We start from the raw sequence: 16,052 nt of genomic DNA, 5'->3' as shown, positions 1-16,052 counted from the left end.
CTATTAATTTAAATATTTAAAGGCATAAAAATCTATTAAAGTTTCAAGGATATCTTAGTAGTTTAATATTTAATATAAATTATTCATTCTTTATTAAAATAATATAAGTATAGGCATATATAGATAGCGATATAGATAATATAAAGTATAGATATAAATAAAGATGTGAGAAATTAGAACCGACCAAGGACAAAATTATGCAAACAAAGTACACACGCATAGAGTTTCTTATATATACTGTTCCATTTTTCACACCAGAAGAATTCAGTTCACCTTCCTTTACATTCACAGAACGTAGATCGCCATGTATTGAAAATCACAAAAATGAGGGCGCTGAAGCTATCCTCTCTATGATTACTGTTGCATGCTGATTTTCACCTATTTTTTCCTTTGCCCTTTTTCTTCTTGGACTTCTTCCCTTTCCCTGGCTGCTTCCTTTCTGCAACCTGGTTACTGCTTTCAACATTGGTGGTGGCAGAGGGCGACTCAATCTTCTCAACTTCACCGCACACTGTGTCGCCTTTTTCCTCACAATCCTCCTCTACTGTGACGCTCTCATTGTTATCATTGGGCACAATGCACTGACTCAGTAAAATTTCAAGCTTGGGCTTTCTTGACAGCAAGCTCTTCAATAGTCGCTCAGCGCTTGCTACTTCTGAATCACTATATAGTAACAAGGCAACAATTTAGCAAGAGTTTCATACAAAAGTTGGACATCTTGCCCCGACACTCTAAAATATGTTTGTGCTAGGGTGTAAAATCAATTTCCGACAAATTCTTTCATGCTAGAAGTACATTATCTTGACAAACAATTTCATCTTGACAACCATGATCCTGTCTGCCCCTCGCCATTCAAGTTAAATTTTGGGTAAGGGGTGGAATTCCATTTTTCTTGATCTAACAGCTAGCAGCACCTGCTGCCCGACATTCGGATAAATGAACCCCTACTTCATAAATACAAGCAGCAGGACATATATATTCCAGAAAACAAAAATTGAAGTACACAATGGTAAGAATCCAGCATACCTCGTTTCCAGCAATGAATGGAGCTGTTTCAGCTCCTGAAGCATAAGGTGCAGTTCCTTAATCATGTCTTCACCAGCGTAAGGCTTCTTCACCGCGGGCAGAGTAATTGCAGCAGTCAAGAATTTTATATGCGCATTTATTTCCTCCTTAATAAATAATAAGTTTAGCAGCTCAATAATAATAACAACAACAACAAATGTTATAGTTACAAGAGAATATAGATTACCTTCAGCTTCTGAGCAACAACTGATATATTTGCAAAAGTTCCATCATCTTCACTGCTAATAAGCTTCAAAAAATCAGATATTTCATGAAATAGGGCCCAATTCATTTGTAAAATCTGCTCAGACAGAGGAGTGACTTCAGAAAATGGCATTATCAAACTCTTTGTTTGATTACCATAATTTGAGGGAGAAGTAGTGAATTGATTAGTCATGACTTTTGGAACAGTGGTATTAGGAGTTTGCGACCCAATTCTTGCCGGAAACAGGGAGTCAATAATGTCTTCTCTATTGCAGTTTGTTCCCAGCTGCACTGGAATGACATTAGAATACTTCCTGGTATCATTGTCACCCAGGCTGACAAACAAAAGAGGATCACTAGCATTTCGAAAAGCTTCTCCAACTTCACTTGTCTGAAGGTAATTGCGCTTCATTCCTTGTCGAAGAACGCCATAGAAGAACTTTGGAAGCTGGTTCCTAACATCATTGTTACTGAGCACTTGGTAAAGAACATCATAGTACTTACCACAGTTCACACACAGTAAGCACAGGATAACAACCAACCTCAAAACAAATAGCTTATAGTATGCATTAACGCTAATCTTCGATCGTGAAATCCATTCAAAAGTACCAACTTTATCGAAAATGAATTGTTTCACCATCACAAGAATGGAATAATAAAAATTTTCCAAAGACTGCGTGTTGATTGCAAGCCTGGAAGTGGGTAGGACCTCAGATTGTTCAGAAATAAGCCATTCCACCAATGAAGATCTTGTGGTGAAAAAGGATCCCCGGCACTGCGACACCAAGATCAAAAAGCGCTCAACAAGATACAGGAAACAACCCGGGGATATGTAGTCATTTAGTCTGATCCAATTTGCATTGAAGGTATCTTGTAAAGCTTCATTAAATTTCTGAACAAATACAAGCTCCAGAACTTCACTTGGATTATTTTTAGACTTTTGAGAACTCTCAAGATCACTATTGCTTGATGAAAAAGCTTCATGAGACTCCAAAGTTTTGCCTTCACAAATGGCATTGACAGACACAGATTCTTCCGTGCATTCTGTTGATTTCTTGGAGCCGAGAATTTTCATGAATGATTTCCATGGTTCTGTTGGAATTTTTCCAACAATTTTCTTGTATAGATCTTCAGAATGTCCTCCAGATGCAAGCAATATCATGACCGTCCTTCCAATTTGTCCATAGCTCAAAAGACCTTTGTTGTTAGTACCTTGAAGGACGAATTCTTGGAGTAAGTCACTGGAAATCTCTGTTCTCCTTAGAGAAATCATATTCTCAACCATTGACTGCCGGGGGTCGAGGGGGAAAACATTATCAAAATATTTGAAGGACTGCATCAAAAAGTTCCGTATTCTCCGCTCGAAATTCTTCGAATCAAGGTGTTTACCTTTGGACTCGTTCAAAAATTTTGCAATCTCATATATATTTAGAAGGCATATGCTTTGCTGGAATAGAGACATTGAAGTCGCAGTCGACTTATAGAGGGATTCCAGAGTTTCCAGAACTTCCAAACCTACAAGGAGTAATTCTGCATGCCAGTGATTTCGAGCGGCATAAATAAAATGCCGAGAATCAATAAATACCATCTTTTTGCTCGGCCTAATGAAACTTGGGTGAATTTTTTTAACCCACTCGGCTGCTGGATGCAACAGAACATATGTAACATTAAGATCATTCAATTGCTGCCTTGCACCAAAGTAACTTAGGCAGAAATCACAAAAATTCCTATTTTCACCAAATTCTTCAACATCAAGGACATCAAGAGATTCAAGAAGACCAATGATATTCTTCTTCCACAAATTCCAAAACAGGAGCAGTGTCCTCATAGTAACCTGGCTGCATGAAATCAGTTCTTCCGAACTTTGTATATTGACTGATTCCATATCATGCCAATCATACTTTGCTGCATTACTTTCAAAATGAACATCCAAGATTTTTCTACAACACAACATTTCAGCAATTAGACACTTGCATTTCTGAGACGCAATGAACAGGCGCTTCACGGTAGAGAAGTCACTTGACTCATTTGATAAAACTTTAACCACAATGTACATGGCTTCAAAGTTGGAGCCATGCCTCGCAAATGAGATTAACCTTTGCAGAAGTTCCTCCTTTTGTGTGAATGACTTTGGAGGCCAACCTTTACTTCCTGGCACCCATAGGGAGTTAGAGAGAACATATAAAAGGATGAGTGAAGATGCCTTGTCAAAATCCCGTGCCTTCCCAATTATATCCGCTTCACGAAGAATATTTCCTTCCAGCCATGCAATTTCTGCAGCTTCAGTGAAATTTCCTAATTCTTCTTCTAGCAACAGCAGCTCATCAAGACACTCCCGAGACTTCAAAAATTTGCGTTTCCTGTCCATTGAAGGGAATGCTTTAACAAATTTCATCATGGATTCTCTGTCATTCAGCTCACAATAATTAAATGCACAACTCTCCAGGAACTCCATCTCAATTTTGTCAATTTCAGGAGCTTCTTTCCCTGCAGTATTACCCTTGCCAGCATATTGCTTCCAGTACTCAACATATTTCAAACCCAAGTCAAAACATTTTCCTTTCGTGCAAACTAACAAGCACTCAGCGAAATAATTGCCTTTTGCATAAACTCCTGCTGCCTGCTCATAGCATCCAGCCAGTGTAAAACACTCAGCAGCTTTTGCCAGTTCAGGTTTTCCACACTTCTCCAAATAAATTTTACCTGTGGATAAGTTTACAGGTTAAACGGGAGAACACAAAAAAAAAAAAAAAAACAGATACGAAAACAACATTATTTAGTCTTGATATAGGCTACCATGATGCAAAGCAAGACTGCAAAAAGAAATCTGTAGTTATCAACTCAAAAACATAGATAGCGCAGAAGGGCAAGTTGGGAAAAAAACTGTATATTTGACAGTGGTACAATAACCTCTACAGATAACCACGGCAGTGGGACAAAAAACTTGCAACATTTCAACTGATTGTTGTATTGGCACACACTACACACTATTGTCTTCCATTTAACTAATCAATGAGTTAAGGAAAAAGATGGCATTGTTCATAATTTTTTGTTTTATGGTTTTGGGGGAGGGCAGTAGGGGAGATTTGGGTAGAAGAATGTAACTTAAGTAATAAGATCCTAGAGGTCTACCTAGCATAGCTCATTGTCCCCCAAGAGTTACAATCAGAGATGTTATTACTAGAGCTGAAAACTGGATGCAAGTCCGTAAGAAATGGAAATGCAGAAAAGTGATATATTGAGATCACAAGGCATGGATTCGAAGAAAAAAAAAAAGAAAATGCCAGGCAAGAAAAGAGCGACGCATGAGAAAGTGAGGCAACTTTTCCGGAGAAAAGCACCATTCGTTACCTGCTCTTTCATACTCCCTCAAGTCATAAAAACATTCAGCTGCAGACTCAAATCTTCCAATAGAATCGAATATTTCAGCAGCCTCACGTAGGTAGGTGAAAGCCTCTTTGGGATTTGAATCACGAATTCGTTCAGCAGCTGCTCTGAATCCAGCCGCCTTTGCCCTTTTCTCCCAATTCTTTTCTCCTGCCTTTTCAAAACACATAATTGCCATCTCATAGTTTTTCTCCCAAAAGAGCTGCATGATAACATCAATGCACTTTATGAGGGTCAAATAATACTGAGAGGTATATATAGCAACACAAGAATGAAATGTGTAACAAATGAATATGGTAATAGCAACAGATCAAGGAAAATCAACTTGACCTTTACTCCCCTTGACTTCCACTCCTCTGGACTGCTGGAACTTTGCATAGCTTGTGCAAGTGAATCATCTATCTCCCTTGTCTCCACTAGACACAACCTCTTCCAATAATCAAACATAGGCTTGGAAAATTCTTCTATATTTTCACAAATCCATAACCTTTGCCTAGTTCGAGTTAGCTACATAAAGCTGCTTTAATTCAGAGCACAAGACATTATGTCTTGCTTCACAGAAACTTGGGAAGGATAAATCCAGTAAACCTTGTTCTTTCATGAACTCATATACCACTCTCCACTGATTTCTAAGCAGCGATGACCCAAAAAAATTGTAAAGCAGCACATCCTACAAATATAGAAGAAGGAAATGAGATGCTACAGAAGAATTCAATAGAACAGAGAATATGCTTTAGCAGAAGATGCAATGTTTGTGTTCTTCAAACGCCGCATTTGCAATTTACCGTTGTTCTACCTACTCAAATGGAAACTTGGTTGAATATTAGTTAGCTTGGCCATGTCTCTATCCAGAAGTGAATTCTTGGACTAACCCCATTCCAACCCTACCCAAAAGTGAAAATAGAATCCTAATGAACCAGGGAGCAGGAAATGTGCCTCAAACCCATCTACACCAAAGATTATGGGAACTCAAAAACTTAAGGCAAATTATGTGTACTCTAAAACAAAGTCATAAGTCATTGATTTGGATCCTTCAAAACATCGAAAACTTGTAAGATATTGAAACTACCTTTCTTTTTGAAATGCATGCCTCTATCCATGCAAAAATATGATAAAACAAGAGGATGAAGGGAGGGGATTACTTATTATACAAGCCTTTGAATAGCATGAGTAAGTGGGAAGTAAAGCTTGCTTCATACTTCATGTACATCCAGAAAGAGACTAGATACGTTAAGCAAACAATCATGCGCAGGAAGTAGTTATGATGCTTATTAAATTAGCTAGCCTACACATAAATAGGTCGATTATCATTACAAACAAAACCAAAAAATAAAAAAGAGAAGTTGATAGACAGTAATAATTGAATTCCCAGGAATAACAAATGAGCAAACTGACTTGCCTGAAACTCCAAGCCTTTGCATTCAACAATCGTCAAAATAAGAGCTTGCCTTCCGATACAACCAGAGATTTCCTTCTTGGCAGATTCATCCCGCACTAGTATGACCTGCTCTGCACCAAAACCTATTACTTTCCCTCCAATACTCCCACTATTCCCAAAAATAGTTAAAATTGCATTTTCATCAGCTCCAGGCTTGAGCAACACGGGAGCCTCACCATATATAAGACTAGTCTCAGGTTTCAAGAAATCAACAGACTGAGGGAAATAATGACAAAGCAGATCAATTACACTCTGTGCTAGCTTGAGCACACCAGCATGTGTCCGGAAGTTCTGAATCAACTGAAAAACACGTGATAGATGTCTTTTATATCTTCTTCCGACTACTTCTTCACCCTTTGACTCCATAACAAAATCACTGTAGAATAGATTCCTAATGTCTTCAAACCTAAAATCTATCCCCCTAGCAATTGTTTGTGCTGTATCACCAGAAAAAACAAAGCCCTCATCAACATTTCTACAAATATATTTGAAAAGAGCTATTTGTCTCATAGTGAGATCTTGAACTTCATCAATATATACAAAATCAATCTTGTCCCCATCCAGATACTGATATTTTAGCCGAAGATGAAGATCATTAACTAAATCAGCTAAATCGTATTCACCACTCTCGATCTTCATTTTTTCATAATCCTGGAAAATACTGTATATTCTCTCTCTTTGTTCTGCACTTACAGTAGAGACACGATATTCTGACATTGAAATATAAGCCTCTTTGCTGAGTTTCCCGTCAGGAAAGTCCCCTGCTTTCAGCCCCCCTTTTATATAAGAAAGTATTTCAGTAAACACCCTTGAAGAATCAAGATTCTTGGTCAAATGAGTACTGAAGTGAGGCCAATACAAACTACAAAAGCGATCATAATTGACCTCCTTCTCTCTTATGAAAGTTTGAAAAGTGATTGACCTCAAACTTTTGTCTTCGGAAAGCTCCCACTTCAAATGGAACCTATCAAAATAGGAATGACCTATAGTTCCATCAAGCATCATTAGGAACTTACGGAAAGTGATCACAAGAGGGTACTTCATGTACGGGATGTCAATAAAAGAGTCTGGTATATCTCTAAAATGTGTCGTTCCATCCAAATCATCAGTTTCAAGCAAGCTGCTTTCAGCTGAGAAACTTTCGCCACAAATGAAGCTGCAAATTGAAGAAAGTTAGCATCAAAGGAGCAGGTTGTACACCTCTTAATTGGATAAAAATAGAAACCCCGTTCAAGCTTATATAAGACAACATTAATTCAGTATGAATTACAGGTCAGAACCAGTAAAACATAAACATAGCATAAAGGAAATGCAATTAGACGTGTGAAAATCTACGACTACCCATCTCCAATTCAAATATGCACTCTCCAAATCATCAAGGTTATAGGAAGAGTTATTATCATGTAAGAACCTTAACTATCAACATTCTTACGTTACTGCATCAACAATTTTCAGTTTGGTCATAGAGCTTTATGAAATTCTGAACAAAGAAGAGCATACTATGCATTACTAATGGTTAAGACCGCCAACTTCTTTACGTTCCAAATATCTATTTGGACAAAGGTCTAGGAAGTTCAAGGAGCAGATGGTGTTCAAACAATAATAGGTAACCTTTTGCTGAGTTCAGATATGGTTAATAAATTCACTTGGGCGAGAATTTGCTAGATCATTCAAACATAATTCCAAACATCAATAACCATAGCAACTAGCTCTCAATTTAGATGTACGTTAACAACAAGTAACAACCACAGAATATGAAAGCATATAAGTAATTAATACATCCATGCTGTAAATCTGAACACGTTTGCTCTTTTTTAAGCCTAGTTTTGAAATGAAGCCTTCAACCACTCATTTCTCGTTTTGAGACTATTTTATGTGGTATTCCTTCTCCACTGTTCTCCTAGATGGCTCAATGATTTTTAGCTTTCCTTATTAAGTATTCGAGCAACTATACCTGCACACTCTACCAATACACTCACCAGGAAACTCTACGTTCACCAATGCTTAGACACATAAAAGAGATAACTTCGGTTTTTTGCCTAATGATGGAATTACTCAGGTCTCGCATGGTTTTTCTCGCTTCATTAACCACTAAGTTACAGCACAGAAACTAATTCATATCGTTCTTTCTTCATGCATTATAAATCTTAGACTTGCACTGTAAACTCAGAAGAAAACCAAATAAAACGAAAGAGAATACTGAACCACATTACTTCTAGGATCGTTGCTCAACAAGGATGCAGCTTATTAAGGCAAGCATAACCCCATCAGGCAACTCTCTGACAGCATACTAGAACTCACCTTTTCAGCTGAGAGATTTGTTGTTTGACAGCGTAACAAAGTTTAGGACTAACTGTTACGAAAAGCTGGCGCAAGGTAGCCCTGTTAGCTTCTCTTACACACTGGTTCTCCTCATTTTCCTCATGTCGTCTAAATCCTATATCCTCTGCACGCTGACTGACATCTTTTTCCCCAGCTACATTTAATCCTTTGACAGCATTGTGGTGGAGTTGTTCCTTTTGCAATAACTTCATGGTCAAAACTGTTGTTTTTCCTGTGCCTGAGCGACCAAGGATGAAACTGCTTCTACTAAATTGGATTATCTCCCTCTCTTCATTAGTAACTTCAAAAGGGAGATCTAATTCTTCACCATGGTGATTAGAGAGCAAATGGTTGACAACACCAGATGATAAAGAGTAAAATTTCATTAGCAATAAGCTTTCACTGACTCTTGAATTTTCAACATAACTTCTACCATCTACTGCACCAGTTGTTTCATTATTCAATTCGCTCGCAGTAACACTCTTGTACTGAATGATATCACGACAGAGCTTCCAACTCTTTGGAACTTCCAAGTCTCTGAACAAAAGTGAAAATAATAAAGTAAAATTTACAAGCAATTGCAGCTCATTGTAATATTGGAAATAATAGAGCACAAAAGATTCAGTTTACCCCTCAAGACACTTTTCCTTGCAGAGACTAATGAATTCATCAGTGTACATTGAAGATATGCTATCAAGGCGTCTTAACAATTTTGTGACCTCCTCTAAGGGCAAAATATCCCAAACCTTCAGCACTTGAGTATAGGTGGACTCTTTCTGAATATCAACCGTGCAAACGATATACCGCCCTTCAACCTTAAATTGTTTTACAATTTGAGATGAGCTCTCGGAAATTGAGTCCGCATTCCTATTCTTGGGACGCCATCCACTAGCCAGCTTAACCAGAAGATTTATCACAGACATCCTCAGGCGGGAGGATGCCAGCTTTACAAAAGATTTTCTAAAATTGTCACTGAAGAGTACCTGGCAACCATATAGAAGACAATACAACAACGGCCAAGTAAACTCATTAATACAGGAACCATTACCGCATACTTATGTGTGACAAATGATACTGACCAAAGTTTTGCACCTTCAATGAGTGAAGCACACACTTGAAAAGAATTAACATATAACATGGATCAAGACAGATGTTTCAATTGACTATAACTCATGGGAGGTAGAACAATTAAACAGAGAACACTATGTGCTCAGGGAGGAAGAGTCCTGGTAATGAATGCTAATGCAAGGTGTTAGTTTAGAACTGAAAAAGCAAACCATAAGAAATACAGCATATACATAACCCATTATGTATCAAGAGATCATACATTAACTGGTCAAAAAACTGAAATACTACATCAACAAGCAATCTGGAGCGGAAAAACACTGGAGCCACCCATGATAATACAAGTAGGTATAACAATCCAAACATGAAATATTGGATCCTCGGCTAAATGCTTCTGAGGATGAGAATGTGAATCAAGATCAACTACTAATTCTCTGCACACTTGACTCATTGCAATAAACCACTGTGAGCATGTAACATTGAAGAAGTATATATTCTTTTTACAAGAAAAGTCCCTAGAAAATAACGTTTTGAATTCAATAAATAATAAATTAACAAGATAACGATTTGAATGTTCATGGTGCCATAACTTCATTATAACATAATCCTTTTTATAACTCGCTCCATTAGACATTAACTGACTTCAAGTCATAGTCAATTAAAAAGAAAAAAATCAATGTGAAAGAGCCAAAAGCACAAGACATACCTTCCATCTTTGAGATTTGAACAGAATACTCTCTGGATTAAGTAAATCATCCAACTGATCATATTCTTTCTTAACATTTAAAATTGTTGTCTTCATGTCATTGTCTTCTGCAGCATGAAAGAAGCACTGACGACTCTTGGCGTCAAGAACTAATGCTTGCCAAACAGAGTTTCTCTCAAGTAACGTTTGTTCATTGCCAAGAATCCAAAGACAGTGCCTATAAGAATAAAACCCTGCAAAATCAGCTTAGAAGAAAAAAAGAAGATCCAAATGTGACGTAACAGCAGAAAAATTCAATCCATACCGAGCCCTGGTCAAAGCAACATTAGTCCTTTGAAAGCTAGACAAGAAACCAATCGAACCACCACGATTAGATCTCACAGTAGATAATATTACTATATCTTCCTCCCCTCCCTGAAATCCATCTATTGACTTCACCTTAACTTCAAAACCCTCCAGGTTATCATACTTCTGCCCAAGTTTACCTTGTATGGCCAAAATTTGTGCAGAATAAGGTGATATAACACCAATGCTGAGTTTCTTCCTGGAGCCACTCCAAGCTGCAAATAAGGAATAGAAGATAACAACAACAACAACAACAACAAAGAAAATAGAAATACGTGGAAGCTACAGAGAACCACCCACCCATGCAAACCCAATTAAACATTAATTAAGAGACGGCCAACCTAATATTTGACAGAATGCACTCATTACAAGGAAGGAAACAGTAAAGCAAGTTGTGTATGTCACTCAATCAAGTTTTCTAGTGGAGATCTCGCTATTCAAAGATTAAACGACACAAGCCCAAGTACAAAATCTGGGTTATTAGGCGTTCTGCATTAAATACTCTTGAACAATCACAGCCTCATTTCCAGATCCCAGTACCTATAAAAAAGACAAGAAACCCAGCCTTTGTTGTTTTTGTCTTTAGAAGGCTTTTCCTTAATTCTACAATTTTCATAGTTATAACAAAGTACGATTGGCTATTAGCCTCAAATTAGGCATTCCCATTTAAGCTCCCAACTGCTGTACATGAACCAGATATATTCAGTCAGCGTATGTTTCTTTTTGTGGTGACGAAATACAGTTTAAGGATACCTCATGCACAAAACACTTGTTTACTTTTGCTACTTTTGAGACTAGAACCTTCAATACCTTGATACACATATCGGTATCATTGCACATCACACCTCAAACAGAAACAAAAATTAAAGTTGAGTTTGACAAAGGTACAAATAGTTACAGGCAAAAAGACAAAAGAGCATTTCAGGAAAATTCTAACCACAAAATGGCAGGTTTCATTAATATGAGTATACCTTTGAATAAGTTATGCACTATCTTCATCACTAAAGCCACTTCAACCATATTTCTTCGACTATGTCCAACATCATCCAGTTCTTCCTTAGCCAATAGAACATTTATAAAGGAATATGGGCCAAAACACCTTCCTGGAAGATATCTTTTCTCGTACGTTTTATGCTTTACATCAGGGGCATCATGAATTTGATTATTATAGAAATTTGAATTTGGGAATTGGCTAATTGATGGATGCATCCGGTACTGTATGTTAAGCAGGTGTTTAAAATGTCCCAGTGAACTGAGTCTTTCAAAAAGGCTCCTTCCAAAGCCAGCTTCTTCAGAAACCTATTTCAGAGTAACAGAATTATGTAAAAACGATATAGTGAAAAGACATCAGTTGCAATTCCTTGAAATTGCATGTAAGAAAAAGAAGGCAAACTTACTCGACTCTTAACGGTTGCCGGCAGTTGACACTCATCGCCCACCAAAACAGTATGCGTCAGACCTCGAAGTTGGAAGGGTATGACAGATTCACACTCCTTCAATTGGGCAGCTTCATCGACGACTAATAAGTCAAATGGCTCGATATCCAGTGAATGAAGCTTATATGAACTAGAAGCAGTGCAGAATACCAAGGACGCCATTTGGAAACAGAACTCCTTAATCGACTCCTTACTCATAGCACTAGGAAGACTCAGTTTTCCAAGAGATTGGCGAACATCTTTTAGAAGTCCAAGGCACTGGCTTCTTAAAGAACGTAAAGAAAGCTCATCCAAAACGGCCTCAGAAGAGACTTTAATTGTTTGCTTACATGATAATAGCTCCTCCAGTTCTTTAGAGCCAACATTCTCTTGAAATAACTTTCCCTCCAAACAATCAAGCAGGGAGATAAGGCGCACCATTCTTTCAAAGTTCTCCTCTTGAATAAAACATACTGGTAGATAAGTACAGAATACTAACATGCATCTTCTCAAAGAGGATGCTGTAGAATTAAACCAAGATCTAGCAAAATCAAACAATGAGCTGATTTTTGCTTTTTCTTTTTGTGCTTCCTCTTGGTCAGCAAGTTCCTTCAGTTTGATCAACTCATTCTCCACGTAGATGTGGTACTGAGAAACACAATCTTCTAGAAATCCGCTCATGGAACTTATACAGTGTTTCCATCCAGTCAGTGGTCCCAGGCATTCCACCAGCCTATCGACACGATAATCAAGGTAAATCTCCTCAATATCGTGACCAACCTTTAGCCGGTCCTTATTCCCAACCAAGAGAATATCACCCAAAGGACAAACAATATCCATTTCTGCAGAATGATTTTTTAATGACTCTCTGACCAGTTTAACCAAGCGAGAAGCTACTTGTGTTATTGCTACGTTTGTTGGGGCACAAGTAAGTGTTCTATACTTCATTCTCAACAGTATGAAGAGCATGACACTTGTAGTCTTAGTCTTTCCTGTACCAGGTGGACCCCATATTAGTTCAATGGAAGGCTTGTGGCGACATTTCAATGTATCAAGAGAGGTCAAGATTGCATTAGCCTGAGAATCATTCAGCTTAGTCAACAGACTGTTAACAACTTCTCCAGCTGGTCCATCATTAATGGATGTAGAACAAACATCACATTTATTATCGCGCTGTTTCTGCACAAAAACAATGCTTTTTCATTCTGAAATCCACTAAGCGAAACAGATACTGAAAATAGGAAAACACAAGCATAGAGTCCAAATTCATAGGAACACTCTTAAAGGAAGAAAAGAGCAGTCGATGCTGCATCTGGTAAAAAGAGTATGTTTCAGTTTTTTTTTCCCAAGAATGACAACGAACACATTGTTTTTAATTGCCAAAGAGTACATATTTTCTAAAATAAAGAGTAAAGTTTTGGAAACAGAAGAAATGCAAGAAAGAATGGCCATTCGCGACCCAAGAGACCAATGAATCAACATTACAAAGGTTTTGGTAAAAGAACCTTTCTGAGACAACACAAATTTGAAAACTAACCATCAATAAAAGATTAGAAAACTAGACGACATCATCCAGCTGCCGTAAATGTAAAAAGTATAGTACTTCGCATTACATTAAGTTCATCACAAGCAACAGATAACTTTTGTCAAACTTTCATACGCTGCCATTCTTCGTTTTTCAATTGTGGAAAAATGCTGATGTCATCCTTGTTATGTATTTTCCAGGCACATTTAAGCGACAAGACCACACATTAACTTGAAAAATATGTTATCAAGCACTAGACAACAAAGAGGCACCTAATGGATTATGCTTCTGAGAGGAAGTAAAAACACGTAAATCAGCAAGATTACTTACCTCATGCCCGCTGCACAGAACTTTCTCAATAATGTGCAAATTCTTTCTCATTCCCAGCGCATTCCATACTCTCTTATTTGGTATCGAATTTATCAAAAACACTATATAAAATGATTTTTGCACTCCCTTAGAAATTCCAATATCTCTAGCAACTTTGACTTTAAAATTAGTGGATGCAGTTAAATCATCGTTCTCATTGTCACTGATATTAGTTACAGATGCAAAGGTCCAATTCCATCCAAGTCGCTGCAGGTCAGAAGCAGTTTCAGGTTTAGCATCTGAGATAATAACAATATCTCCGGGCAATGTTCTGTAAGGCTCTTTCCCATCACTGAATATATGCCTCCAGTAATCAACCTTAACATCAAAAAGTAATGCTCCATGTGGTTTTACTTCATCAAAGGAGATTAATTCGGCGAAAGGTGCTTTATCTACGACTTCCAAGGAAGCAGCAATATCTGCTCGTGTTTCTTCCAGTAAAGGGAAGTAAAATGAACCCAAGTAATGATCCACTGATTCAAATGATTCTGGAATCTTCTCCACCTACACAGCAAAATTTTTAATTAAGAAAGAAGCAACTTATTTTAGCTCTGTAGGAAGCCATGCATCCCATTTACAAATTGGCAACAATAATATCTTCTTTATTAAGGTGTTATGACAAAGATAACATTTAAGGAGTCCACTTACAACAATTCAAGATTTTCTCTTTAAAGTTCCAAAACAAATTAATCTTTCAAAGAGGAAAAAAGAACCGTTAAAAGTTAAAAACATTTAAAGAAAAATATTCAACAAAAGTAGAAAGAAAAAAGGGGGAAAATGTTTTGTTCTTAGACATCTTAAATCTTATTTCTCTCTATGCTTACACTTACACAACAACACACCCAGTAAAATCCCAATAGTGCGATCTGGGAAGGGTAGAGTGTAGGCAGACGTTACCCTTCCGGGGAAGGGTAGATAGGCTTATTTCTCTCTATTCTTCTTTTTATCATTTCAAATTGAATTCACCTTTAGTTCCCTTTAGATTACTGCTTATAAAAAGAAACTAAGAAATGCATACGAAATTACCTACGTTCCTTAACCCATTGAATAAACATGCCCCAAAATGGAAGCAAATATAGCTTAATTATTGAATCCATAGTTGAATAGCAAAGTTCAGTTTCAAGGCTAGACGCATTCAATAAACCAGTCGATGTGAAAAATCTATTTAAAGATCAAGAAAAATAGAGGTATAAATTAGAGACTCATGCAACTTCCTGAGGCTTACAGATGATATTTAAAGGAAAAATTCCTTCTTTCCAAATTCCAAACAAAAATATTTTGTACAACTTTAGTCATGCAGCATTATCATTTTGACAAACTTAAGTTCCCCATCACTAGGATACTAAAACAAAAAAGAAGAAAAAGAGAGAGTATTAGAAGCATTTTATTACATTATTTAGAGAAATAAACTCTACCAAGAACAATCTAAAGAAGCATGGAAAAGAAAAAGTGTACCTGATTTTCATACAGAGTCTCATCAAAAATATTTTCCATAGACCACGAGAAGACCAAATCAATAAAGTCATCTTTAGGCCATGCTCTCTTCTTTATACTAATAGAAGAAGAAACCCCCTCCATCCCTAGCTCTTAACTCAGATTATCCAAAAGAAATCACCTCAAATCTGCTTTAAACCTGAAAAACACACATATTAAAAAAAAAAACCTCATATGAATGTCACTGTCGAAACTATTGCATGCAGCAGATATGAAATTTTTTCTTACACACTGTGCCCAAAAATAAAGGAAACGCAAAAGATAGATTTCTTTGTGACGAAGGAAAAACCAAACCTCAAGAATATGTACCAGTACAAAAGCGCTACCAAAGAAAAAGATGATAAAAGCACCGATCAAAACTTTCTTTCTTTTTCAAGTTAACAGTTCTCTTGCTTTCTTTACAACAAATGAGAAGCAACCTAAAGCAAAACAGGACTTTTGTACGATATAGGAAATGAACAGGATATATATGTTCTTGGGAAACCAAAGGACGGTCTTTGAGCAAGTCTACAATTATCTCAAGTATTCTACTACTAATGAAAATATAAGTATATACACAGATCGGTACCATGACCCATGAATTTTATGTGTTTTGGCCTAGTGCGACCAATTATATATGCTGGTTCATTATTTCTTGCTGCTGAAGTAACTCTCCTGCTTAGCTTCTTCTACTTGGAACTGACATAGCGTTAAAATTTCATATGTTATGCTGTGCTT

At 37.1% G+C, this 16,052-nt stretch overlaps 2 protein-coding genes across 2 annotated transcripts; both read right to left on the bottom strand.

The window, feature by feature from the left end:
- Positions 1-219: 219 nt before the first annotated feature.
- LOC109207054 lies at positions 220-5,311 on the bottom strand. Its single transcript, XM_019369936.1, has 5 exons — positions 4,987-5,311; positions 4,621-4,858; positions 1,253-3,972; positions 1,027-1,172; positions 220-663 (listed from the first exon to the last, which is right to left on the bottom strand). Exons 1-5 carry the CDS (start codon positions 5,101-5,103, stop codon positions 375-377), a joined length of 3,510 nt encoding a protein of 1,169 aa, XP_019225481.1. The 5' UTR covers positions 5,104-5,311; the 3' UTR covers positions 220-374.
- On the bottom strand, positions 5,150-15,419 carry LOC109207048. The gene is made up of 10 exons (XM_019369931.1): positions 15,297-15,419; positions 13,803-14,345; positions 11,930-13,126; positions 11,504-11,831; positions 10,492-10,747; positions 10,188-10,404; positions 9,047-9,399; positions 8,396-8,953; positions 6,056-7,250; positions 5,150-5,326 (listed from the first exon to the last, which is right to left on the bottom strand). Exons 1-10 carry the CDS (start codon positions 15,417-15,419, stop codon positions 5,150-5,152), a joined length of 4,947 nt encoding a protein of 1,648 aa, XP_019225476.1.
- Positions 15,420-16,052: the final 633 nt, after the last annotated feature.

Source organism: Nicotiana attenuata, unplaced genomic scaffold, assembly GCF_001879085.1.
Source record: "Nicotiana attenuata strain UT unplaced genomic scaffold, NIATTr2, whole genome shotgun sequence".
NCBI lineage: Eukaryota > Viridiplantae > Streptophyta > Magnoliopsida > Solanales > Solanaceae > Nicotiana > Nicotiana attenuata.
This window is presented reverse-complemented; position numbering and strand designations above follow the sequence as displayed.

Coding starts and splice junctions, on each gene's coding strand:
- LOC109207048 (XM_019369931.1), bottom strand. CDS start 15,419: ATGGAGGGGGTTTCTTCTTCTATTAGTATAAAGAAGAGAGCATGGCCT. Junction 10,748..11,503: donor AGTGCATAACTTATTCAAAG/GTATACTCATAT, acceptor CCTTATTTGCAG/CTTGGAGTGGCTCCAGGAAG. Junction 7,251..8,395: donor CAAATCTCTCAGCTGAAAAG/GTGAGTTCTAGT, acceptor TTCAATTTGCAG/CTTCATTTGTGGCGAAAGTT.
- LOC109207054 (XM_019369936.1), bottom strand. CDS start 5,103: ATGTTTGATTATTGGAAGAGGTTGTGTCTAGTGGAGACAAGGGAGATA. Junction 4,859..4,986: donor GGAAGTCAAGGGGAGTAAAG/GTCAAGTTGATT, acceptor GTTATCATGCAG/CTCTTTTGGGAGAAAAACTA. Junction 3,973..4,620: donor GAGGGAGTATGAAAGAGCAG/GTAACGAATGGT, acceptor ACTTATCCACAG/GTAAAATTTATTTGGAGAAG.